Source organism: Ictidomys tridecemlineatus, chromosome 11, assembly GCF_052094955.1.
Source record: "Ictidomys tridecemlineatus isolate mIctTri1 chromosome 11, mIctTri1.hap1, whole genome shotgun sequence".
NCBI lineage: Eukaryota > Metazoa > Chordata > Mammalia > Rodentia > Sciuridae > Ictidomys > Ictidomys tridecemlineatus.
Genome location: NC_135487.1, coordinates 24,546,216 through 24,573,821, shown reverse-complemented (window position 1 = coordinate 24,573,821; position 27,606 = coordinate 24,546,216). Strand labels below are relative to the sequence as shown.

Below are 27,606 nucleotides of genomic sequence, written 5' to 3'. Positions count from 1 at the left end.
CTCCTTCTACGCTCATTGGCCAGCTGGAAACTTCACCCCGCTCCATGCCTCCCGCCTCTCATCCCGGAGCCAATGGGAAAGATTTGTGGTTCGTAACGTAGTGTCATCAAGTACCGTACAGGCAATTGGCTATTGCAGCAGTCGATCGAGGCGTAGGCGGGGCTGTGGCAAGCTGGCCTATATAAGAGGAGGACAAAGGCGGCGCGCCGCCTGTGTCATCCGCCATTTTGTGCGAAGCAAGGTGGCCTCCACGTTCCCCGAGCGTCTTCTTCGCTTCTGCCTCGACCGCCCCTTGATCACAGACATGTCTCGGGATCGGTTCCGGAGTCGCGGCGGTGGCGGTGGCGGTTTCCACCGTCGCGGAGGAGGCGGTGGTCGTGGCGGTCTCCACGATTTCCGCTCTCCGCCGCCCGGCATGGGCCTCAATCAGAACCGCGGCCCCATGGGCCCAGGCCCAGGCGGCCCTAAGCCCCCGATCCCACCGCCACCTCCGCACCAGCAGCAGCAGCAGCAGCAGCCGCCGCCGCAACAGCAGCCTCCGCCACAGCAGCCGCCGCCGCATCAGCAGCCGCCACCGCATCAGCCACCGCACCAACAGCCGCCACCGCCGCCGCAGGATTCGTCCAAGCCCGTGGTTCCTCAGGGGCCCGGCCCCGCTACCGGAGTAGGCAGCGCGCCTCCGGCCTCCGGCTCTGCCCCGCCCGCTACTCCCCCGACCACTGGGGCCCCGCCGGGACCGGGCCCTACCCCGACCCCGCCGCCCGCCGTCACCTCCGCCCCACCGGGAGCGCCTCCGCCCGCGCCGCCGACCAGCGGCGTCCCGACCACTCCCCCCCAGGCCGGCGGCCCGCCACCTCCACCTGCGGGCGGCCCGGGCCCAGGGCCTAAGCAGGGCCCGGGACCCGGAGGCCCCAAAGGCGGCAAGCTGCCTGGAGGGCCGAAGCCCGGCGGCGGCCCGGGCCTGAGTGCTCCCGGGGGCCACCCCAAGCCGCCGCACCGAGGAGGCGGGGAGCCCCGTGGGGGCCGCCAGCACCACCCGCCCTACCACCAGCAGCACCACCAGGGTCCCCCGCCCGGCGGGCCCGGCGGCCGCAGCGAGGAGAAGATCTCCGACTCGGAGGTGAGTCTCCAGCAGCGACCCGTCGGTTCCCCTAAGATGGCGGCGCCCCCCACCCCCCGTCGCCGCGCGAGCCTCCATTTTGTCGGCGGCCGGAAGGGCGCCTGCGCGCGGGGGCGGGGCGGCCCGGCGGGCGCGCGGAGTCGAGGTCTCTGTTCCGCGGCTGCCCGCGCGTCTGGTGCCGGTGATGAGCCTTGGATCCAGGGTAGGGCACGTCGGGAGGTATAGAGTTGGAGAGAATCGGGCTACTGTCACGGTTTTTGTCTCCTACGATTTAGATAAAAACCGTGTTTATGTTTCCTACGATTTAGGTAAAAGCTGTCGGCATGATATATATGTATCAGTGTATATGTACATGTTGGTATAGGGCTTCCATTTTCAGGAGCATTCTGGGTTGTTAGATACCCTTTTTAATGATAGGGCAGTGATTATGCCGGAAATCACTCAGATATAGTACGACATGATTGCGACTCTAGCGGACCAGAAAACCCTCGAAGAAAACATGCAGTTCAGAAAATGCAAGAATTTGTCATGGGTTTTCAATTTGCAGAGGTCACTGGTGTCTGAAAATTGATTTCCTTCTTTTCATTAGGGGTTTAAAGCTAACTTGTCTCTCTTGAGGAGGCCTGGAGAGAAAACCTACACACAGCGTTGTCGGTTGTTTGTTGGGAATCTCCCCGCTGATATCACAGAGGATGAATTCAAAAGACTATTTGCAAAATACGGAGAACCAGGAGAAGTTTTTATCAATAAAGGCAAAGGATTCGGATTTATTAAACTTGTGAGTATAATTTATTATATGCAGAATTAAAAGATGGGTTTTCTTTGCTTTTGTTTTTCGCAGAACGCAAAACCAGATAGAATAAATTGTTCTTTCAAAAAAATATTCTGTAGAGTGAGTAATTGTTGGTACCTAAGAGAAGAAAGGTGGTCGGGTAGTTAAGGTATTTAAGTACTACCCTTAGTGGTGTCCGGGAGGGCTACCTGAGGGTAACATTTGAACTGAGTTGGAAGAAGTAGAAATTTGGTTTATAACAGTTTGAGAATGAGCATTAGCCAGTTATGAAGCCTTTAATGTGACTGTTTTAATATTGCAGGAATCTAGAGCCTTGGCTGAAATTGCCAAAGCTGAACTTGATGATACACCCATGAGAGGTAGACAGCTTCGGGTTCGCTTTGCCACACATGCTGCTGCCCTCTCTGTTCGTAATCTTTCACCTTATGTTTCCAATGAACTGTTGGAAGAAGCCTTTAGCCAGTTTGGTCCTATTGAAAGGGCTGTTGTAATTGTGGATGATCGTGGTAGATCTACAGGGAAAGGCATTGTTGAATTTGCTTCTAAACCAGCAGCAAGAAAAGCATTTGAACGATGCAGTGAAGGTGTTTTCCTACTGACAACGTAAGTTGTCTCTGGTTTATTCTAGTCATTTATTATTTGTTACAAATGTTCTATTAAAACTGGAACAAAGTTAAGATGAACCATTTTTGTTGTTAGAACTCCTCGTCCAGTCATTGTGGAACCACTTGAACAATTAGATGATGAAGATGGTCTTCCTGAAAAACTTGCGCAGAAGAATCCAATGTATCAAAAGTAAGTTGAAAAGGAAACTTGCTCTAAAAGTAATTTTTTCTAGTTTTGCTTAAAAGATGAAATTTGCGGGTGGGGTACTGGGGATATGAACCCAGGGGTGCTTTTATCTCTGAGTTGTGTTCCCAGCCCTATTTATTTTTTGTTTTGAGGCTGGGGTCTTGCTAAGTTATTTAGGGCCTTGCTAGGTTGCTGAGGCTGGCTTTTAAGTTTGGAAAGTTAGGTTTCAAAGCTGTCATTTAAATGACTGTTTTTAATGTAGGTACTTTCACATGCAATCCTGTCATGTGCTTACAGTTGCATGAAATGCGTTTTCATGGATGGAAAATACAAGCCTGGGTAAGGAATTTGGCTAGAGGAAAACATTAGGAAATGTGGAAGGCAGAATTTGTCTTCCAAATTTTGTTATTGTATCACTTTTTGTTTTTATTTTACATCTTAGTTTCTTACTCTTTATTAAATTGTTGTAACTCACTGTTATGAGTAGGATGAATAAAATAAGAGAATAAGGGGTGCAGGAAATAGAAAGAAGGATGAGGAAGTAGTTATTTTTTTTTAATTTTTCAGTTGTTAATAGACTTTTATTTATTTATATATCGTGTTTGGAATTGAACCCAGTGCTTCACACATGCCAGGCAAGTGCGCTACCACTGAGCTCCAGCCCCAACCCAAGGAAATAGTTTTTAATCTTTGTTTTTAGCAAGTGATAGACTAGGGAAAAATTTTTTTTTTTTTTTTCTTTTTTTTTTTTTTTTTTGCAGTGCTGGGGACCAGACCCAGTGTACATGTTGGGCAGATGCTCTACTACCAGCTGAGCGACTTCCCTAGTCCAAGATCTTTTTTTTTTTTTTTTGAAGTGGAACAAGTAATATTGCCTTCACAAATTGGTTCATGTTTATATATTGTGTTATCAGGGAGAGAGAAACGCCACCTCGCTTTGCTCAGCATGGCACATTTGAGTATGAATATTCTCAGAGGTGGAAGTCCTTGGATGAAATGGAAAAACAGCAAAGGGAACAAGTTGAAAAAAACATGAAGGATGCAAAAGACAAGTTGGAAAGTGAAATGGAAGATGCCTATCATGAGCATCAGGCAAATCTTTTGCGCCAAGGTAAAGGCCTTCCGAATTTTATTGGTAGGATCAGTTTATTGAGTTAGCAGGATCTTATTAATGTGATACCAAAATAATATTTTCTAATGTTCAGATCTGATGAGACGCCAGGAAGAATTAAGACGAATGGAAGAACTTCACAATCAAGAAATGCAGAAACGTAAAGAAATGCAATTGAGGTAAAATACTGTTGATTCTTTGTTTTTGTACTCATAGTCTGACATTTAGGAAACAGGGTACTCAATTTTTCAGGTGATCCGTGTCAGTGCTCAAAATCAAATGTAAGGATATCAAGTTTTCTGTGTGTGTATATATTTTTGTGCCACAATGTCTAGTGTTGTGCCTCTAAGCTCTGAGCCTCACTCTCTAGACCTTTTTGGGGAGTTTGTTTTGTTTGCTTATTTTTTTTTTTTAAATATTTATTTTTTAGTTGGACATAATACCTTTATTTATTTTTATGTGGTGCTGAGGATTGAACCCAGGGCTTCTCATGTGCTAGGCGGATGCTGTACTACTAAGCCACAACCCCAGCCCATGTTTGCTTATTTTTTTGAATGGATTTTTTTTTTAAGGTTTAGATGGATGCAGAATACCTTATTTTTATCAGTGCTGAGGAGCGAACCAACCCAGTGCCTCACACATGCTGGGCAGGCACTCTGACACTGAGCCACAACCCCAACCCTTTATTTATGTATGTACGTATCTATCTATATTACTGTGTCCTTACACCATCTAAGGCTCTTAGACATATTACTACCAGCTTTTTTTTCAAACTAAATTTTAAAAAAATGAGGTTGATACTTTGGCTTACTTACGCTTGATTGATGTTTTCAGGCAAGAGGAGGAACGACGTAGAAGGGAGGAAGAGATGATGATTCGCCAACGTGAGATGGAAGAACAAATGAGACGCCAAAGAGAAGAAAGTTATAGCCGGATGGGCTACATGGATCCAGTAAGTTAGGTTTTGTTGGCATTCTAATTGGGAGTTGTTTATAGAACTTGTAGGTACCTAAGGTGAAATTTGACTCAGTTGAAAAAAAAAAATCACACAGTATAGTCATTTTCTACCTTAAAATGTTGGCCATGGGCAGTGGCACATATCTATAATCCCAGTGGCCTGAGAGACTGAGGCAGGAGGATCATGAGTTCAAAGCCAGCCATAACAGTGAGGCTGTAAGGCACTCAGTGAGATCCTGTCTCTAAATAAAATACAAAACAGGGCTGGGGAATGTGGCTCAGTGGTCAAGTGCCCCTGAGTTCATTGCCCGGTAAAGCCAGCCCCCCCCCCCCCAAGTAGTTACTTATAAAGTATACATATATATATATTTTGATTTGGCTGATCTAGTGATTACTTTTTTTTTTTTCAAACAACTGTACTATGTTTGATAGCCATGGTTCTTATTTTTCCTGTTCTTTGTATGGGCCAGAAGATGAACTGGAAGGTTATGGTGTTTTTTAGTTCTTTTGATAATAGAAAATAGCTAGTTTTCAGGCTTGAGTTTTTATTTTTTTTTAAGCTTGAAAGAAAAATGCCTTCTGAACTTTACAGTTTTTAAGTCTTAAACATTCTTAATGTGCTTATTGCATAGGTGAAATAATTTTTTTTTTTCTGTTAGAGAGAAAGAGACATGAGAATGGGTGGTGGAGGAGCAATGAACATGGGAGGTAAGCATGAAAATTTAAGTCAACTTTATTTCCAAAGAGCAGTGTTGTGGAATCCTAATCACTCTTTCTGTTTCCTAGATCCCTATGGTTCAGGAGGCCAGAAATTTCCACCTCTAGGTGGTGGTGGTGGCATAGGTTATGAAGCTAATCCTGGAGTTCCACCAGCAACTATGAGTGGTTCCATGATGGGAAGCGACATGGTAATGTATCCTGTGGGACGTAGTACAAAGGAAATTCTCATTTTCATGACTTAATGTGTGTGTTTTTTTTGTTGTTGTTTTTGTTTTGTTTTTAAGTAGGTGACTGGACCTCTTTTAGTTCTCCCTATCATGTAAATATATAATATTGAGGAATACTTTGGCAACACAGAAGAACTCTTATGTGGTAACCTAAACACGGTTGCCAATGAGGAGTCAATGCTGTTAGTAGTATGTGGAGTTATCTTTGGCAATAAGTACATGTAGGTGTTTTCCACTTTTTTGCTTGTGCACTTTTGAACCCCAGTGCATGGCAAATCCAAATTCTGTGTTAGGTAATGTATGATTATTCTAGACACTCAATTGAGGGTAATCACATGGCAAACTGTCATTCTTTAAGTTGGTATTTGCCATAAATGGGAATCAGCCTTGTAGTTTGTAGCTTTAGGCATGTTTTAGTGATATGTAGAACTTTGACCTATATTTGGTGTGGCTTCTATCCCATGAAAGAGAATTGTTTAGTGTTTTGACTCGTCGTTTCCCACCTGTTGGGTCTGTTTGTAGGTACACCTTCTAAAATAAACTGACATCTCTATTTTGCTACAGGGTAGCAAAAGTCAACAATAAATTTAAGCATACTGATTGTGTGCATTTGATCTCAACCTTCTTGATGCTATTATGTTAGCTATATGGATAGTCTGTCAGATGCTTTAGAACAGTTAAGTAAATTGATGAGTGGCTGTATTAGGGCTTTATAAATCCTCAGTTCTGAATTTTGGTGGGCTTAGAAAAGAGTACATTTTCATAGCTGATTGAATCAGATTTAGTTTTCCTATGGTCTTTTGGCAAAGAAGCTGCTGCAGTATGTGGCTCATATAATTTTTATCAATAGAAACTTTAGAATTTAATATGAGACCTTATCTACTTAAAATATAAAATATATCTAAGGCTTTTTGACAAAGTTACAACTCTCAATTGATGGTTGTGTTAAATGTACTGTTAGTTTTATCTAGCTGAATTTTAAAAACTGGGTAATGTTTTTGTATTTAAGCTTCATAAAAAAACAGTTTAGGTACGTATTAAATTTGTAGACTCAAATTTGATATGATGTTCCCACAGTTCAGGTTCTATGTGGCTAAGTACTAGAATTTTCTTGTTCTAATAACAATCTTAAATCCCCCAAATTTTCATCTCTTTGAGATAAAGTATAATATGTAAAAACCAAACACAATTTTTAAAAAATTTTTCAAGAGGATTTCCCAAGTAGTTTTACAGTATTGGGGGAGAAGGTGAAATTATACATATAGGCACAGAGCAGCTAAACCATAATAAATCATTTTAGGTCTTTTCTTTGGAATAAAACTGAGTAAGTGGGCTATCTTAAATGGAATTTAAGACAGAATAGACGGCTATGCTTACCTACCTATAGAGTCTTGCTGTCTGGGTACATAACATTTCAAGTCGACAAGTACCTAAAACCTACTCACTGCTTTACTGCAGTCACTTTAGCTTGGTGTTAAACTGTTTGTGGAGCCTTTTAAAATTTCTAAAGCATGGATTCATAGCAAGGTATCAGTGTACTTTTTAAAGACCTCAGGGAAAAGTTGGGCTGTTAGTGGGCTGTATGTTTGCAACAATGCAGAATAGTACTGTGAAAGTGAACATAATTGTCTCTGGTTTTATAGTGATGGCTCTGAAGGTGGTGTACCTGTGAGAATATGGCAACACAAGTTTTTGATCAAGTTACTGTGCCGGTTAAGTGACTAAATCTATTAGTTTTTTTATGCTTTTTCTTTTTGTAGTCTGGTAGCATTTTATTAAAACTTTCAACCTTTTAAGATTTCTGCAACTTAGCAGATGTGTCTTAAGATCTTGAAAAGCACAAGGTTTCTTAAGCAGCACATGCCACTGACTGGTGAGTAGGTCTTGTCACTTCATTGAGTGAATTGACTCTGTCTGGTTGGGCTTGTTAGGCTTACTTGGAGAGTAAATTTTCTGTTCATACCCTGAAAGTGAGAGTTTGCAAGTTTTCATTGGATTAATCTGATGTGAAATTTCTTAGAACGCATTTTGGAATGGATTTTCACATCTGCACTAATTCTTAAATTTTTTAGCACTACAGGGAAGATCTGTTCTTTGAAACAGGTGTATGAGAATGGCTCAAGTGGGAACATACCACAAAGCATGTATTATCGTAAACTAATTTTCAAATTACCCTTTTTTCCTTTCTATGTTCCCGGTACCTGTGGATCGACTCATTGGTGATTGTATCGACGAACGTTGACTACGGAACCTTCTAAAATATTTACTTAACACACATGGACATCAACTACATATAATGAACTGTTGATTACTGTTCCAATAGCGTACTGAGCGCTTTGGGCAGGGAGGTGCGGGGCCTGTGGGTGGACAGGGTCCTAGAGGAATGGGCCCTGGAACTCCAGCAGGATATGGTAGAGGGAGAGAAGAGTATGAAGGCCCAAACAAAAAACCCCGATTTTAGATGTGATATCTAGGCTTTCATTCCAGTTTGTTTTTGTCTTTTCTTGTTTAGATACCACTTTTAAATTCTTGCATTTTAGTAAGAAAGCTACCTTTTTATGGATGTTAGCAGTTTATTGACCTAATATTTGTAAATGGTCTGTTTGGGCAGGTAAAATTATGTAATGCAGTGTTTGAAACAGGAGAAAAGTTTTTTCTTTTTACTTTTTCTTTTCTCTCTCCTTTTTCTTTTTCTTTTTTTTTTCATTTTTTTAACTGTATAATGTCCCTCAAGTTAATGGCAGTGTACCTTGTGCCACCGAATTTCCAAAGTGTACCGATTTTTTTTTTACTGTGCTTCAAATAAATAGAAAAATAGTTATAATACTGATCTTCAACTTTGCCATTCATGCTTCTATGCACATTAGGCTAGGTATTCCACTTTGAAAGCATGAGAGTGTTGAGGCCTTTGAATGGCAGGCATATGCCATTTCTGGGAAATGTATGTGGAGGCTAAGTATTGCTTTCTACAAGTAATTGCCCCCTTGTTTTAAAAAGAAGAAATGCAGATTTGAAGTAGTTCACGATTGTTTGGCATTATAGGAAGCAAGCTGGTGCTAAGTATTTTTAAATGGTTATGTAAGCAAAGCTGAACTGTAAATCTTCATTCAGGAATATGTATTAAGATTATGGAATGGGTATAAGACTTGGTAGGGGGAGAAAGTGGGTTTGGTTAATGGATCTTTTATGGCCCTATGATCTATCCTTGGAAGTTTTTGAAAAAAGTGGAAAGATCATTTTGTCGCATTTCCCCTATTCTTGTTTTTAAAAGAACAACAAATCCCAAGCCCTACAAATGGCTTGTATTGAACTTTTACATTTGAATTAAAGATTGTTAAACATAAGCCTTTTCATGTATTACTTCAAGTGATTTATAAAGCTGGGGCTTAGTTTGAAGAATTCAACTTGAAAAAGTAAAGTAAGGTTTAGTTAACTGTAAAATGGGTTTAGTTATATTTACATTCATAGTCTTTTAACTTTTACACCTTGTGCTACTTCAGTTGGGAAAAATCTGTAGGACTATAAAGATCTTGGTTTTCTTCTTAAGAGCTAGTGGTGACTTTTAATAACAAATAGGGTTGCAGATAACCATTCTTATAAATTTGTTCACCTGTTTTTAGATAGTTGCTTTTTGATGTAGCACTAAATCTCAGTGACTTGCTCATGCTACACAGTACAAATACCCCTTCCTTCCACCATAAAGCTTTGGAATGTTTCGATGGTGTTGTCAGTTAATTGTCAACTTCATTGAATTTCCTTCCATTAGGAAAAGACTTTTTGATTCAATATTAAAGTAGATTGTTTACTGTTGTCTGTCAGTACAGAGGGAGCTTGATTTCCAAGTGCAAATATGTTAGAGGAACAATTTCTAACAGTAGGTAAAGTAATTGAATGGTTTAGCTTTGTTCTTAGCTATGTTTCCATTCAACTCTACATTATAGAACTTTGGAATATCTTCATCCTTTTCACCTCTGTTCTTGGGGCTAATTGGCAAAAGAAAAATTCTAAATCAAACCTTTTATTACCATGCTGAAGTTTAGTATTGTTCCTTGAGTACAAAAGGAGACCTATTGTTGAAACAACTGAGTATTTTCTGCATAGGAAAACAGGATAATTATCTAAGAAAAACACTGAAGTGTAAAAAGCATGTCACCAAATTCTGGTTGTAGGGCTGACAGGTACATGGTGTGTTAATTAAGGGAGAGAATCTCCTGAGAAAATGTGCTAATTTTATTCACTGAACACATTTGGAAATGGATAGTTCTTTTAACAAGGAGGAAGTTTTGTCCCAAGTCATTAATGGGTGATGCACACATGGGATTTTGTGTATGGAAACAAGGGTGTTGGTTTGAAAGTAGTCCATTACCATTTGAATTGTATAGTAGGGGACTCTATAATGATAAGAAAGTTAGGGGTGTTCATGGGACACCCACAAGGGTGAACTTGAATGTATGTGGGTGGGGGCTGGAGGGGAAATGGGAAAATCTGCCTATAAAATTAATGTTTCAGTTTATTTTTCAGATTACATGCCTTTCTTTATAAGGGATGCTGGCACAGACCCCTAAAATAAGCTTTTGGTAGTACTATACCTTTGAAGAGTGGTGAAGGATGCTAATGAATAATCTCCTGAAAGTTGTGGCTTTTGATAGCCTACTAAGGGCTGTAGAATTGCTAAATGTTGTTTAGCAAATAATGTTGCTGAGTTTCAACTGAATATTTGACTTTTATCATGGAAACTGCAGTGTACCAAGGGTTGTAAAGCTACTCAAATGGACTTTCAATAAGTCTTGCAATGTAAATGATAGTTTTTTAGTTTAATGTGAACTTAAATCTTAATGAGTAGTTTTCTAAAAGTCAATGATGAAACTTGGGGTGGGAAATGGAAGGTAATAATTTTGGAAGTATTAGCCATTTTTCTCATTTAAAGAAACATCCTGCCCCTATTTTCCTCCTCTTCCCTTTCTCTCATAATTTTTAAGAGGAACACCTCGTTTTTGAACCTTATGTCTCCAAATCTTTAAAAACTGCATTCTCTTTGAAGATGCTAGTGTATTTCATAGGTGTCTATATAAACTTAACCCATTGGCTCACGTTACTTAGTGAAAAACAATCCTTTTTGCCTAGAACATTAAACTCCTAAGAATATAAACCCCACCACTCTTTTTAGATGTGTTATATCACTGATAAAAACAAACAACAATTTGGGAAATTGTAATGTTACGCCTGTGCAATTTTTATAAGTGGCATATTATGGCAGAAAAAAATTTTAGATACTTGGCTTGGGCAAGCCACTAAGTTGTGGCGGAATGTTTTGTGGTGTTCTTGGACTGCAATTATGCACTATTAAAGTAGTGGCCTGCTACATAACTGCATTTAGCCAGCATTTCTGCAGTGCGTAACTGTGAGGAACGTAGTACCGCAAATGGCAATGGACATTAGGACCCGGATGTAGTATTCCTGCTTGCTCCAAGATTCTCATTGCCGACTGCATACAGGTAGGTAACAAGCAATATAATCTAACTTGGTGACTTGCTATGTACTTTTATTCCGTGGGCATTCTGACATCACATTTCTGACAATGAAATTACAGTGCAGCACCTAACACTTGTATGATAAAGCTAGCTTATAGCAAAACTGCGTGGGTCTGGGGTTAGAGCTGTAATTTGTTAGGCAGAATTCAGTGCTGTTGCAGTTCTCAGATAAAAAGTGCAAACTTGTTCTTGGTATATCTGACTCAGTTGTGTGGTTTTCTATAGTTGCATTGTAAATGAAGAGAACATGGAACACATCAGTGGTGTGGGGAAGAGGGAACCAAAACCATACTTGGGAAGGGAAGTAGGGTGCTTTTAGCACCTTGACATGGACCATATAGCATGGATCCATATGGCATGTGATATTTAGTCTCTGTTGTAGCATACTGACCTGCTCAAAGGTCAGCAATATAAGTAATTTCATTATGCAATCTTGGTAATTATTCTGCAAGTTGAGTGAACTCAGACTAAACTGCAGGGTTTTTTTTTTGTAATGGGTTTCATGGGAACACCTTTGTTACTAACTTGGGCTTAGATGGGAATCTAACGTGAATAGTTCAAGTTATGTGACTTGTTTAAATACGTTTATACTCTAAACCTGGGGGAAAGTGGTGTGAAATATTGACTTGCTTATAGTTGAATACATTTTGGGAATCATTCCCAATCATAAAACTTCGTCGTTTTCTGTAGAGTGACTGACTGCATTTGTTCAGAGTAGCTTTTTGAACTTGGTTCCCTTAGCTTTAGGGATGTGATGTTACAGTCCAAAATGTTTAGGTACAAGAAAACATAAGTCTTCAAAAGCACCTTCTTTGTTGCTTAGCTTTGCATCGACTGTTGTTCCAGACCTCAATCCAACTTAACTCTGGTCTCTGGTTTTTAGCTAGTATGCATGAGAAACAGCTTTTAATGCTTTCTGCTCTGTAACTGGAAAGTTTGGTTTACTTTGCATAATTGCCGGTGAAAACTCTTCACAACTATGAGAATTTTCTTTCATTTGTCTGAAGAAAAATGGCTTGCTCTTTGGCAAGTAAGTCACAGGGTGGGGACAGATTTGTACTCTACAGATTTGTAGTTCATTCAAGCAAACAACTTCTGATTTTCCTGTTAGATAAAAGAGCAACTGGTGACTAGTTTAGTTTCTTCGTATTAATACAATGCAGATCAAACAATTTTCAGTATTAGTGACATGAGTACCACTAAAACTGCATAGAACCCTCATGGGGGATTTCCTGTGTCATAATCCATTAAATCGGTGGCCCAACGCTTGCTGCCGTGGTTTAGTGACTGGGTGTTCAGAACTAAAAGCTCAGGTTTATTTCTTAGCAGTCAGTAACAATGTTCAGAGAACTACTTGGTATAATATATGGGTTTAAGGAACATCATTGGGGTGGGGGTTAATTTTGCTTTGTTCTGCTTACTTCAAGATTAATCGGCTTTTGCACTTCAGAAAAGAAACCATTGACTTAAGTCTTTTCTTACTAGTTTTAATTTGTATGTAGCTATGAATTGTGACTTTTTGAAAAAGCACTCAATCAAAAAGCTGGGAATTAAGTGGGTTTCAGTAATAACGCTCTATACCGAGGTGCTTGCATTGTATTTCATAATCTTTTTTTCTTGTAACAAACAAACCAAAATTACTTTTTAATGAGAACACTCTTGAGTTCAGAGGTGTGATGCCAGAATGCATTTTCGTACTGTTAGGCCCTTGGAACAGATACCGGTGCTTTCTGAAAGATCAAAGAAATGCAATGGGTACTCTTCACGCAAGGTTGCAAACCTACAAAGAACGCATAATAGTCTTCATTTTCCTAATAAAAGGGATGCGTGTGACTAGTTTTGGACTTTTAACATTAATGGGGGTTGCATGTCTCCTATTGTTAATCATTGTCAGCTGCAGTGACATGATCTACAGTCCTGCATTATTTACTGCCTTTCCCTTAATGATTCTGGACAGGTTTTAGAGAGCTGGGGTGTTTGTTCTGGGCCTTTACTTGGTTTTGGCTTTAGCTGATAATGTTTCAGTGCTGTCAGCTAGTGCAGTTCTCAAATGGCTGCCTATTAGGGAAAGAATTAGAGGATTTGACTGCTCCTAATCATCTGTCATTGCTGCTAGATAATGATTGGCAATTTTTAAGACTCAACTGTGGAAATCTCACAGTTGCTGGTAAACCATCAACCATAAAATGTTGCTTTTGAACACCAGTGCTGAAAAGTTTTTTTTTTTTTTTAAAGGTGAAAGGGGGGCTGGACGTAGAATAAGACAGGAATAATCTGGAGAATGGGGAAGAATGCAAAACGATATAGTATCCCTTATGGATGGTACATGTGCAACAGGGAATTATATTTCATATACCTGTGGCAGTAATGATACAGGGAAGAAGAAAAACCTGGAACTTGAATTAGGCTGAGCTTTCTGTTTTGTGCACTGTGGCCCTGCCAGGCATATAGTGTGAAGGTGAATGTCTTCTCCCTCAGAAAACCTTGGGTTCCTTGCTGTCCCAGTAAGGCATAGCTTCCTTGCCCTAACTTAAAACTCAGTGAGGACTTGGAGGGGAAAGAAGAGGCAAATACATAGGATTGCAGGGTAACAACTGCAGTGTTGTGTACTGTGGGAAGTGGGTAAGGCACTCTTGGAGGACTCCTGCTGAAGGTGGTTAGCCCACCTGAGAATGAAAGGCATACTTGAATGGGGAGCAGGGTATGTGCTTTCATATGAAAAGAGAGCTGATAAAATACTGGGTGAGGTGAACGTTGTCACATACCTTCACATAAGGGATAGTATATTTTGGGTTGCAGTCAAACTTCATTGTGCTCAGACTGGTGAAAATAGGAGTTAGACTTTTGCATTTTAAAAGAAGATGCAGTTTTCATTCTAATTCTGGTGTCTACTTAGTACTTACACAAAAAATAATTTTAGATTTTTTTTCCCCATGAAGTTTCTTCCTATTTTTTTTATGCTGTAACTTACCCCAATCTTTGTCTCTGGAATTTTACTCTTTAAATTTTGAAGTTAACTAGCGTTTTCAAGCCTTTATTTTATACCCTTGTCTTTTATATTAACTTTTTCTTATTATTCTTTAGGTAAGAATGGTTGATGTTGGCTGATATTGGAATGTTCATTCACTTGAAGTAAGTGTCCTTTGGAACCTTAACCTCTAGTGGATTTGGGGCTTGATTTATCTTCATTGGTTAAAATAACCAATGAAATATGGGAGAGGGTGAGACTTGTTCTGTTTGTATTGTCTATTTTGAACATTGTCTGAGTACTGGGGGTGTGTCTCAGTAGTGCAGTTCTTGCCTAACATGTGAGAAGCTCAGGGTTTGATCTCTAGCACTGAAGGAGGTTGGTGGGATATGATAATGTAGAATATTTACTATAAAAGTAGGAAAATTTTAAAAAGATACATGCTGGGCTGGGGTTGTGGCTCAGTTGGTAGAGTGCTTGCCTAGCATGAGTGAGGCACTGGGTTCGATTCTCAGCACCATATATAATAAAGGTCAATTAACAACTAAAAAATTTAAAAAAAAAAGATAACATGCTTATAAAATAACAAATGATTACCAAAAGAGCTTGAATTGATGGGTACATAAAATCTCCATAAACTTTAATTTATGTAGTAGATGGAAGAATTAGTAGGAAGAGGGACAATGCCATGATTACCTGGGAAGAAAGTGTAAGAAAATAGTTTTGGTATGGGGCAGGTTTTGCTATTTGATTAATAGTTAAATTTGCTTGGACCTTATGCCAAAAGATGCATCTCTTGTTTGTGTATGAATAAAGTTTACATGATACACCCAGGTGCAGTGATACTTGTAATCTGAACTTCTTTAGAGCTTGAGACAGGAGGATGGTAGGCTCAAGGCCAGCCTGAGCAACATCGAAAGACCCTGTCTCAAAAAATGACCGGGAAATCTATGTAGCTCAGTAGTATAGCATTTGCTTAGCATGTGCAAGATGTCGTGAGTACAATCCCTGGCATCCCTTGCCCACACACACAAAAGTAAAATGTATGAACTAATTTCTATTTTTTTTCAAAGTATTTTTTTTTTTAAAGAGAGTGAGAAAGAGAATTTTTTTTTAATGTTTATTTTTAGTTTTTGGCAGACACAGCATCTTTGTATGTGGTGCTGAGGATCGAACCCGGGCTGCACGCATGCCAGGCGAGCACGCTACTGCTTGAGCCATATCCCCAGCCCCGCAAATGTTATTTTTAGAAGTTAATGTGGCAAATGTTATTTTTAATCCATATTAATTGTAGGTGGATCAGATATTTGTTCTCCAGACATTGACAGCATGGGCCAACCAAGAAGGAAAACCACAAGTCGTTTGACAAAATGTGTAGGTAAGTTGAATGATTCTTACTATATATTCCTTGATTTAAATTTTAGGAAACTCAGTTGGTATTGGTGTTTATTTAAAAATAAATGAGAACTTCATAAATCAGAATTTGTCTTGAATTAATCAGGTCTTTTAATTGCAGGATCAAGAGAGCTGTGTCCACAAAACCAATGAGGAAGCATATAAGGAGAAATGATGGACAACTTATTTGCCATTAATAAAGTCATTTTTGAAAAATTTTGGATTGTGCTTTTATTTTATGTAGCATTCTTTTTTGCTTGGGGGAGGTACCAGGGATTGAATTCGGGGACCCGGACCACTGAGACATATCCCTAACCCTATTTTGTATTTTATTAGAGGCAGGGTCTCATCGAGTTGCTTAGCACCTTGCTAACTTGTCTGTCTCCGCCTCTAGATTCACCGGGATTACAAGTGTGCCCCAACCTGCCTGGTTTAAGTAGGATTTTTGTTGCATTTTCCTGTCACTGAGCTCTAACTCTAGCCCTTGGAACCACTTTTTAAAATCTTTTTATTTTGGTACCAGGAATTGAATCCAGGGGTGCTTAACCTCAGCACATCCCCATCCCTTTTTGATACGGTTAGATTGCCAAGGCAGACTTTATACTCATGATCCTCCTGCCTCGGCCTCCTAGCCAGCCCTCTGGGATTACAGGCATGCCCCCACCATGTCCAACTATGGAGCCACTTTTGATTTCATGATTACTAGCCTAATTTTATGGTCCCTTACAGTCCAAAACCTGATTTGGCCATCAATATTTTAAATCCTCTTTAGTAATTAGCAATGCCCCTTTTTGGTTGGTTTCAGGCATAAGAGCATTGTGAATGTAGAAGTATGCACAGTATATACAGAAGAAATACTGGATTGTTGTTGGGTACTATGCTTAATAAGTTAATAACCACCTGCCAGGTATTTTCATGTGGTTTGAGATGCAATTTCTCCAAAATGAATCTGAATTTGATATGTAGTGTGATGTGGGCAATTTCTCAGAATGCAGTTAAGGGAAAAGATTAAAGCCTGCTTGATGAATAAAATAGGAAGCCCAGTCATCTGCCCACTTATTATAGGCTAAGCTGTTCACGGGCTATTTAACACCACTGGTAGCATTTATCAGATGAGGCTAATTGGTAGTTCTGTTTCAAAGGCACAGGAGTTCAGAAGTCTGTTCCAGCTATGAGACTAAAACCCGGATTTTCCTGCTCATAGTTCATGCTCTTCTGCATGGCATCTTTTCAAATAGCTGGAGGTCAGCTACCCCAAATCAGCTTGTTTTATTTCCCTGTGGATTTGTCAGGGAAAAAGCAATGTTCTGGTTAATGGGCTTATGGGGTTAAACCAGTGTGCCTTCTGCCAGTGTGTTGTAGCTGTAAAATAAAGGTGGCACCCTTCATTACAGGGTTATTAACATAATGGATTTAAAGCATTTGTCTGCCTGAGGCTGAAAGTACATTATTAAAAGTAGTCAAAAGTTCACAGGCAACTGACATTATCATGTAATGGGAAGATGACTACCAGGTTTTTTTTTTTTTTTTTTCTTGGTGGATACAATTCTTTGTATGTGGTGCTGAGGATTGAACCTGGGCCGCATGCATGCCAGGTGAGTGCGCTGCTGCTTGAGCCACATCCCCAGCCCCTAAAAAATAAATATTAAAAAAATGTCAGGCTATGTAGTCCATAGGGGAACTTTAGTTACAAAATTAATAACCAAAAGGAATGGGGGCCTCAGTAAAGGCCATGTGTAGTTAACCTCAAATAATTGGATTCAACACAAGAATCCATGCCCAGGAGGGCTATTTTAGTTGGCAAAATATCTAACTCAGATGTAGTTTTTTTGTACAGAGCGGGGAATTTAAACCAAGGATGTTCTACTAAATTATATCCAACACTTTTGATTGAGTGAAAAAGATTTGAGAATGAAAAAGACTGAAGAAAAAAATGTATTTGTGGGTTGAAAGAACATTAAGGTAATATTTTCCATGCTAATCGACAGCCAAGCATATTTCTTAAATTGATCTGTGATTCTCATGGAATTTTAAGGGACTCTTAATATAGCCCTTATTTGAAGACGTCCTGAATTCAAAAACTACAAAACTTAGAAGAAAATAGGAGAATTTATCACCTGGAGTTCGGCAGAGGATTTTTATGTGATACCAAGGGCAAAATAGAGAAAAAATGAATGTTACCAAAATTAAAAAGAACACTATCCAAAGAAAGGGGGGGGGGCTGGAGATGTAGCACAGCAGTAGTCTTGCCTAACATGCCTTAGGCCCTGGGTTCAATCCCCAGCATCACAAAATGAAGGGACACCATCTTGCCCTGATCACTTAAAGATCAAAAATGGGAAGGGAGAGAAGATGGCCAAAGGATATGGATTTCAGCGAAAATAAGTTTTAATAAGGAGATTCATTGTATAATAATATTGACTAATAATAGATGTATTCTTGAAAATTGCTTGGTTGGTGGTTTTTTTTTTTTTTTTTTTTTTTGTACTGGGTTTGGTCCTGGGCAGTCTACTGCTGAGCTACATTCCCAGCCCTTTTTAAAAATCTTGTCTCACTAAGTTGCTTAGGGCCTTTCTAAATTGTGGAGGCTAGCCTTGAATTTAAGAGACAGTGGGGTGCAGTGGTGCAGGCCTATAATCACAGAAGTTCAGGAGGCTGAGGCAGGAGGATCTCAAGATTGAGGCCAGCCTCCACAACTTAACAGGACCTTGTCTCCAAAAGGGTTGAGGATGTAGTTTTTTGGTATAGCGCCCTGGGTTCAATCCCCAGCACTGTCAAAAAAAGAAAAATAGGGCTGGGGCTGTAGCCAAGTGGCAGAGCACTTGCCTAGCATGAGTGAGGCACTGCAATCCTTAGCATCACAACATTAAAAATAAACAAAATAGGGGCTGGGATTGTGGCTCAGTGGTAGAGCGCTTGCTTCACACGTATGAGGCACTGGGTTTGATCATCAGCATCACATAAAAATAAGTAAAATGAAGTGTATTGTGTCTATCTACAACTAATATATATTAAAATAAAGGCATGCTGTTCACCTAAAATTACAAAAATATATTTTTTAAAAAGTGTTCTCAACAAGTTGAGTATATGAGGTAATGGCATCTGCTAGTTTAAGGTAGCCATTCCACAACAATACATATATCCAAAAAAAAGTACATGATAAATATATGCACTTTTTGTCAATTACAAACAGTTTTATAATGCAAAAACTCACAAAATGGGAGAAAATATCTGCAAATCATATCTGGTGGAGCAAGCAATTCTACCTAGAATATGTGAAAAAGGACTCAACCAGATACATCATCAGGAAAGTTATACAAATGGCTAACAAACACGCGAGTCGATGCTCAGCATCCTTAGGGAAATGCAACGCAAAAGCACAAGACACCATCTCACATGCGCTAGAAATTTCAGGATCAAAAAATGAATTTAAAAAATTTATTTAAAAATGAGAAAAATGAAATAAATGTGGGAAAAGACATGGAGCTTTGGCCCCTCGTATAGTGCTGATGGGAATGTAAAATGGTGCAGCCACTCTAGAAATTAGTCTAGCAGTTCTGGAAATAATTAAACCGAGTCATCAGACGACCCAGTGGTTCCATACCCAAGAGAAACACAACACAATGAGACTTTTTTTTTTTTTTTTTCCCTGAACTGGGGATTGAACCCAAGGGTACTCTACCATTGAGCTACATCCCCAGTTCTTTTTATTTTTTGGTTTGAGACAGGACTTCACTAAATTGCTGAGGCTGGCCCTGAACTTGCTATCTTCCTTCCTCAGTCTCCTAAATCTCTGAGATTACTGGTGCTCACTACTGCTCCCAGCTGCCTTGTTCTTGTTATCTGCTTGAAGAAGAGTCACTGAGAGCACCTGGATTATTAAAATTGCCTCCTAACTGGGTATATTCCATGGTCCACTCTGGGGGTTTTCAGCATATCTCTCTGCTGCTTTGGTTAGCCATTGCTTCATAAAAAATGCCCCTGAACTCAGTGGATTTGGACACCTAATTATAATTTCAAGTGTTGGGCTGGGCTTGGATTCGCTAGGGCTGGAATCTTCCAGAGACTATTGATTAGGCTGGACGTGTGTGGAAAGTGGTTATTTCATTCTTATGTCCAGTGACTCTGATGAGGTGATTAGACATTTATTTCTTTGTTCTCACAAAGTGATAAGATGTGTCCTCAATTCCTAAAAGGAAAAGGGACCAGTAATTGTTTTTGAGGATAGTGAGGAAGGAGGACTTTGGAGAATGCTCCACTCTGAGCTTGTGGTATGGAGACGGAGATGTCACCTAAATGGCAGATTTTTATGTATTGATTTTGAAATGGGGTCTTGTTATTTGCCCAGGCTGGTCTTGATTTATTGGGCTCCCGTGATCCCTCCTGACTCAGCCTCCTGAGTAGCTGAGACTACGTGTGTGCATCACTGTCCCCTAAACAACAGATTCTGCAGTCGTAGTTGCAATGGATTGGAAAGCTAACTTGCATCAGGAAGAAAAGGGGAAAAAGGGAAGCCAGCCTGTGTCAGGAAAGGGCTTTGGGAACAGGTGAGGTGGCACATGTAGAATCCCAGTTTCTGAGAAGGCTGAGGCTGGTGGGATGAGAGTCTAAGGCCAGCCCTTGGAATTTATGAAGACTGTTTTAAAAAATAAAGGAAGCCGGGCGTGATGGCACACACCTGTAATCCGAGGGGCTGGGAGGCTGAGATAGGAGAATTGGGAGTTCAAAGCCAGCTTCAGCAATTTAGGAGGCACTAAGCAACTCAGTGAGAACCTGTTTCTAAATAAAATACAAAATAGGGCTGGGGATGTGGCTCAGTGGCTGAGTGCCCCTGAGTTCAATCTCCAGTACCAAAATAATAATGATGATGATGATGATAATAATAATAATAATAATGGAAGCTTTGGGCTGAGCAATAGAAAAATAGCTGTGTGCACTTGTAATCCCAGCAACTTGGGAGGCTGATGCAGGAGGATTAAAAGTTAGAGGCCAGCCTCTGCAATTTAGAGAGACCCTGTTTCAAAATAAAAATGGCTGGGGATGTAGCTCTGTGGTAAAACATCCGTGGGTTCCATCCCCAGTGCTGCAAAAACAAACAAAACTGCAACAATAAAGAAAACCTGTGTGACTTTTCCCTTGGTAGTAATAGATTTATTGTTATTTTTTTTCTTTGAGTACTGGGGATCAAATCCAGGGTCTTGTGAATGGGAGGCAAATACTGTGCCACTGAGCTACACCCCTGCTCAGTATAAGAGTAATTCTTGTATCTGAGAATTTGTCAATATTATACTTGATATCTTAGAGAGACTGGCTCTCCCTTTATTTAATAGTTTGGAACCAAGGATTTCTTTTCATGGAATATTAATACATAAGAAATATTTTTGGATGGTGATTTAACAAAATCAATCAATGGTAGTACCACAAGGACTGGCAAATTTAGGAATGAACCTGAGAATGCACACTCACACTGTTCAACCTGGTATGTTTTTTTTTTTTTTAAATTTTATTTGTTCTTTTTAGTTATACCTGACAGTGGAGTGCATTTTGACATATAATACATGCAGGACAGCTTCCCATTCTGGCAGTTGTACGGGATGTGGAGTCACGCTAGTCGTGTGTTCATGTGTGCACACGGGAAAGTTCTGTCCGAGTCATTCTATTGTCTTTCATCCTGGGTGTTTTCCCTGCTCTTTTCTTTTTCAAACTTTAAATTATAAATGATTTAAAATATCTAGGTTTTTGCTTAAATAATAAGGGTATTTTTTTCATTAGATGGTCAAATCATTTTTTTTTTTCTGTTCTGGGTAAAGACCAATGAAAGAGATAATGTGTTTTTCTCTTATATGGGATCAGATAATAGAGAGTTTTACTTCCCTTTATTTTACAAATTTAGGTTCTCAGGTATCTGCTTGTATTAGGACCTTGTAACCCTTTTGTCCTTTTTCCCGTTCTTACTTTTTTAGTGTTATGCTCGAATTCGGGACCCCCAAAGACCACCAGAGACCGAGATTGATGTAAGCAGCAAAGAGGCGTTTATTGCGAGCCAGCTAGGTCCTCCGCGAGCACACACAGCAACTGGTGACGCTGAGAGGCCCCGAGCCCAGGGTTTGCAGCAGTTTTATACACTCTTTGGAGAAGGCAGGGACTTCACATACATCATAGCATTTCTTAGCAAATCATCACAAACCTCGGGAAAATCAAATAACAACTCTAAAACATGATTAGCACATTCACTGGCGGGAACAAGTTGGGTAAGGATGATTGGTTACTACAAGAGGGGTATTCATTTGAACTGATTGGTTTGAGCCAAGAGGGGTGTATGTGCTGAACTACATGGTTTCCCAATACATTATCAACCACCATAAACTACTGGGAGGATCATCTGGCATCCCAGGTATTTCCCTGTCTCATGTTGATTGGTGGCTGCTAGGGGGTTGCTATGGGTCCCCACCTAGCCTGACTGAGTCAGGGACACCTGGCGCAGCAGATCTCTCCCGTTATTTGTAGATAAACCACTTAGCAGGGTGGGAATGTGCCTAGGAGTGCTCTGTGGGTCTTTCCAAGGACAAAGGCCATGTCCCTTCCTTGGACAGGCTTTACTCTGAGGTAGAGGCTGTTTTTTCATTAGGAGATATTTGATATTTTACATGAGGGTTGTTTCTTATACTTTCCTTTGTGGTAGGCATATTTTGCCATCTGTCCCTTTCTCCCAGTCAGTTGCTCTTCTGTGTTGTGGTTTATGCTTCTTAAATGTCTTTAATTCTATCCCCTCGAGGACCCCGTGTAGTCTTAATCCACTGATGCAGGCTACCCCACTGGGCTTTGGCAATAGCCTTTCTCCCAGTCTCCCCACCTTTGTTCTGTCTGTCTCTGTTTCTCTGTGTTGAGGAGTGAACCCAGGGCCTCAGACATGCTAAGCACAGGCTCCACCACTGAGCTACACCCCTAGCTCTTCTTCTTCTTCTTTTTTTTTTTATTAAACAACAAAAAAAATTGTGTATAGCTGGTCCCTTTATTTATCTTCATGATCTTATGACTTCATGATGGTGAAAAAGTGATATGGGTTCACTAGAAACTGTGTTTTGAAGGCTGCTCTTTTCCTGGCTAGTAATGCTCACTGTGTTCTGTCTTGTGCTGATCAGCGGCAGTGAGTGACAGCTCCCAGCCAGCCACAGGATCGTGAGGGTGAAGCACTGAGTCTCTCTATGCTATGATGTTACTAAGCTATGATATGACGGGAGTATTAAATAAATTTTTGATGAATTTTCAATGTATAACCGGTTTTAATGGGCTGTAACCCCATGTTAACATCACCTGTATATTTATGATGTACAACATAATGTTTTGAAATATTTGTTCATTTCTGAATGGCCAAATTAAGATAATTAACATATATTTGTTTCTGAACATTCTTGTCATTGATTTGTGTTAAAAAACACTTGAAATCTATACTTTTAGGAACTTTCAAGTATATAATACATTGGGTAGCCTGTGGCTGTAATCCCAGTGATTCAGGAAGCTGAGGCAGAAGGATTGCAAGTTGGAGGCCAGCCTGGGCAATTTAGCAAAGGTTTGGGGATGTAGTTCTATGGCAAAGTGCCCTGGGTTCAATCCCCAGTACCAAAAAAAAAAAAAAAAAAAAAAAATCAACACAGTAGAATACATCTCTTGACCTTTTCCTTCCGGATTGTTTGTTTTGGTGGTGCTGGGTATTGACCCCATGGCAAGTACTCTGTCACTGAGCCACACCCCCAGCCCCTTGACCTTTTCCTTCAAACTAAAATTTTTGATCCTTTGACCAATATCTTCCCAACTCTGCCTCCCACACTTGCCCCTGGTGACCACCATTCGGCCATTTGGCTCTCTACTGAGTTTCACTTCTTTAGATGGCACACAAGTGAGACTCTACAGTGTGCAGATTATCAGTGCTTTCTCTGGCTGGCTTATTTCACTTAACATGATGTACTCCAGGTTCATCTGTGTGGTTGTAAACCACTTCCCTCTTTTTTGGTGGGGGGGAGGTTCTAGGATCCACTCCACAGATCCATTCAAGTGCTCTCTCTGTGAGCTACATTCCCAATCTTAGGATTTCCTTCTTTTTAAAGGACAAATGGGCTGAATGTGGGAGTGCACAGATGTAACACCAATTTTCAAGATACCCCCCCAGGTCTTTTTTTCTTATTAACACATATTAATTGTACAAATTGATGGGTTTCACTGTGACATTTCAGTCTATCCTTCCTGATGGAGTTATTTCTAATTCCTACCTTTTCAAAGGTGTGCGGAGCACTGAGCTACAAACCCAGTCCTTTTATTTATTTATTTAGGTACTGGTGATTGAACCTGTGGGTGCTTAACCACTGAGCCACCTCCCTGGCCCTTTTTGTTTTTTATTTTGAGTTGCTAAGACTGGGCTCGAACTTGTGATCCTTCTGCTTCAGCCTCCTGAGTCACTGGGATTTCAGCATGCACCACCGAGCCTGGCTTAACCAATTGTTTTCTGTTGGACTTATTTTTTGAGCTCTGTTTCCCACAGACCTTTGGGTCACAGATTGCATGAATAACTGGACTTTGTTTCCCCCATGGGATGCTTGGTGTAGAATAAACTTCAAGTAACCTTATAATGAAAGAACCCCCTAGTTCACTGAGGAGATGAAGCCTGGGGGAATGTGGATTGATTATTCAGTTTTGAAACTGGAGATGGCAGAGCTGACACTCAGATTCAAGATTTTCTTTATTTTTGAGACAGGTTCTTTTGATGTTGCCCAGGGTGGCCTCGAATCCCTAGGCTCAAGTGATTCTTCTGTCTCAGCCTCTAGAGTAACTGGGACCATAAGCACTTGGCTAGATTCAATTTTTTAATTCCAAATTTAATATCCTATCCACTATGCCTAATGTACTAATGACATCTTACACTTTAAAAGGACATTCATTTAAGAACTGGTGATTAAACCTGTGGGCACTTAATCATTGAGGCTGGGGTTTTGGCTCAATGGTAGAGCACTTGTCTAGCATGTGTGGGGCACTGGGTATATATTATATATATAAATAAATAAAATAAAGGTCCATTGAACTAAAAAAAAAAACTTTTTAAAAAAGGACATTTATTATGGCTTATGCATGCAGAGTAAACTGTCCCTGCCTTTGGACATGGCATTTAATATTAGGGTGTTCTTACAGTTGTGAGACAAAAGCAAATATGTCTTCAACAGGGCAAAGATTGAGAATAACTTGATCTTATATTTTGTTGCCTTCAAGAAATATCTTTTTATTCTTTATTTTTTTTGGTACCAGAGACTGAATCCAGGGGCACTTAACCACTGAGCCAGATCCCAGCCCTTTTTTATTGTTTTATTTAGAGACAGGGTCTTACTAAGTTGCTTAGGCCTCCCTAAGTTGCTGAAGCGGGTCTGGAACTTGCCATCCTCCTGCCTCTATTTCCTGAGTTGCTGGGATTATAGGCATGAGCCACCATACCCAGAAGAAACAGGCTTTCTTTAAGCCATACTCAGATTGGTCTTTTGCTTTCACCCTATCTGGTGAATGTACATTTTATACATATGTTTTCTGGCAGCTTTGTGTTTCTCTTGACTTAATAATTTTCCTTACCCACAAGGTTCATTCTGACTTTGATTTAAAAAAAATTAATCCAACTTGTGTTTACATTCTCAGTTGAAACACCAAGACATTGAGATATGTGGATTTATTTTTTCTTTCAGTAGCAGATACATCTCTGTTCTTTTCTCTGCCTATATTCTATGCTATGTAGTCTTATGACATTTATTAGTAAATATTACATAATAATGATATTTAAGGGCTAGAGAGGTCCTTTAGGGGTAAAGGCCTTGCCTAGCATATACAAGGTCCTGGGTTCTATCCCCAATACCTTGGGGGAAAAATTACATGGCGACCACTCAGGGTAATAATGTAAGAATTGTTACGTTGAAATCAAATAGTTGAAAGAACTTTGTAAATGTATATTCTATATGTTACAAACTTATTTCACTTATAGTGTTTTATTTAATCCTTATATAATAACCCTGGGTGGTCGCTCTGATAAAATTTATTGTACAGAGATGGGTGTGGTGGCACATGCCTATAACCCCAGAAATTTAGGAAGCCGAGGCAGGAGGATTGCAAGTGGAAGGTCTACTTGGGCAACTCAGCAAGACCCTGTCTCAAAATAAAAAATAAAAAGGGCGGGGGTGTAGTTCAGTGGTAAAGTACCCCTGGGTTCAATCCCCAGTACTGGGGGAAAATGGAGATCTGTGTGAGGAGATTAATGGGGGAGCATGCCCAGGAATAACACCTGTAAGAGTAAGCACAACTGAACAGAGGGGGACACTGGACTGTGATATGATTACAACAGACATCTCTCATTCGGGGAGAGCTCTGGAGTTGGGATGGCCCTTTGGAGTGGTTCTGAATAAAGATAAAGGGGATGAGTCTTCTTATTTTCCACATCAACAAGCCCCTGGATGTGGGCTGTGTAGGTGGGGAGCGGGAAGGGCCGGCTTGAAGGGCAGAGGTAGTAGCCACCTTCAGCTGAGGACATTCCCAGAGAGAACTGTGGTTGTGGGTCTTTGGGACAACTGGGGAAGGGCGTTTTAGTTCTGAAGGCGGGATCTGGAGGCGCACCAGACTCAAAGCAGATCTGTCAACATGCAGCTCAGGTGAGGTGAGATGTTTGAAATACATACTTGGGACTCAGTGTACGGGTAATATTGAGATTGCTCAGGGCGTAGACCTACAGGAAGAAGAGAAGAAGTCTGAGAATGGAGCTCTCAGCACACTAGGATTTCAGGGCGAATGTAAGAAGACTTCACGAAAGAGATTAAGAAACAGGATGCAGAAAACAGACTCCAGGATGGGGAGGAGATCATCTATAGAACAACAATCTGGAGACTGAGAAGAGTATTGCGACCCGGAATGCAAATCGCTGGCTGAAACTTGGGTCAGACGACTTGCTCTTCCTGGTACCAGAGGGTGGAACAGGGCTTCTGGTCCCACCCATGCAGATGATCCTGCTTTTTGCTGTGCTTGTATACATAGAATCGTCTCTTTCTCTCACCCAGAGTTTGATTTTTAGCACATGTGGAATTGTGTTAAGCTGACCATTTTGCATACTTAGTTGTCTTCCTCAGACAACTAAGTATGCAAAATGCTCTTTTCCATTCTCTATGAGATTAGAGTTCTTCTGTGACAATATTTAAAGTTCACTATGCCAAGTGTGGTGGTGCACGCCTGCGATTCCAGAGATTCAGGAGGCTGAGGCAGGAGGATTACAGATTTGAGGCCAGCCTGAGCAATTTAGTAAGACCCTGTCTCAAAATAAGAAATAAAAAGGGCTGGGGATGTGGTTTAGTGGTACAGCACCCCTTGATTCAATCACTGGAACCAAAAAAAAAGTTCACTGCTTATAGACAGCAGACAGTTGAGTCTTGCTTTTGTATTAAGTCTGGCAATCTCTATTTCTCAACTGCAGTGTTGAGTAATTAACACAATTAGATTTAAGTCTTTTCTTCTGTGCTTGGCTCCTTCCCTCTTTCCCCCCATCTTTTGTTGTGGTGAGGTGCTGCTGGGGATTGAACCCAGGGCCTTGTGCATGCAAGGCAAGCACTCTACCAACTGAGCTAGATCCCAGCCCTCCCCATGTCTTTTGGATTAACCAAATATGTTTAGTATTCAATTTTATCCTATCAACTTATTTGTCATTCCTCTCAGTTTATTTTAGTGGTGTCTCTAGAGCTACAGTTTACCTTCGAATACATACCACTTCACATATGAAGTAAGAACCTTAAAACTGCATATCTATAATTTCCCCTTTCCCATCTTTTATGTTATTATTGCCATACTTTACTTGTGTTCTAACTGCCCCCTCTAAGTTATTTTGGCTTACACAAGTATCTTCAACACAAATATATATGTGAATATATACACACTCTTTATTCATTTGCATGGATCTGAATTTTCATCTGATATCATTTTGTTT

The 27,606-nt window shown here is 40.4% G+C and overlaps 1 protein-coding gene and 1 non-coding gene across 4 annotated transcripts; one reads left to right on the top strand and one right to left on the bottom strand.

The window, feature by feature from the left end:
- Nucleotides 1-194: 194 nt before the first annotated feature.
- Sfpq (splicing factor proline and glutamine rich) lies at nt 195-15,832 on the top strand. Of its 3 annotated transcripts, XM_078025896.1 has the most exons (13): nt 195-1,120; nt 1,710-1,898; nt 2,215-2,516; nt 2,613-2,708; nt 3,620-3,816; nt 3,911-3,995; nt 4,651-4,768; nt 5,433-5,481; nt 5,560-5,681; nt 8,044-11,215; nt 14,336-14,383; nt 15,514-15,597; nt 15,736-15,832. In XM_078025896.1, the coding sequence occupies exons 1-10, from the start codon at nt 305-307 to the stop codon at nt 8,179-8,181; spliced, it is 2,112 nt and encodes a 703-aa protein (XP_077882022.1). In that variant the 5' UTR covers nt 195-304; the 3' UTR covers nt 8,182-11,215; nt 14,336-14,383; nt 15,514-15,597; nt 15,736-15,832. The 3 variants fall into 3 exon arrangements, with proteins under 3 accessions (XP_077882022.1, XP_077882023.1, XP_077882021.1); XM_078025897.1 differs by lacking the exon at nt 8,044-11,215; XM_078025895.1 differs by having other exon boundaries at nt 8,044-14,383.
- An 11,355-nt stretch (nt 15,833-27,187) lies between these two features.
- On the bottom strand, nt 27,188-27,259 carry Trnaa-ugc (transfer RNA alanine (anticodon UGC)). Its single transcript has one exon. It is a non-coding gene; the product is annotated as a tRNA-Ala (tRNA).
- Between the last annotated feature and the right edge of the window lie 347 nt (nt 27,260-27,606).

What these genes read in the sequence shown, in the direction of transcription:
- Sfpq (XM_078025896.1), top strand. Translation starts at nt 305, where the DNA reads ATGTCTCGGGATCGGTTCCGGAGTCGCGGCGGTGGCGGTGGCGGTTTC. An exon ending in GGCAAATCTTTTGCGCCAAG is followed by an intron (nt 3,817 to 3,910) that starts GTAAAGGCCTTC and finishes TCTAATGTTCAG; the next exon opens with ATCTGATGAGACGCCAGGAA. An exon ending in GGATGGGCTACATGGATCCA is followed by an intron (nt 4,769 to 5,432) that starts GTAAGTTAGGTT and finishes TTTTTCTGTTAG; the next exon opens with AGAGAAAGAGACATGAGAAT.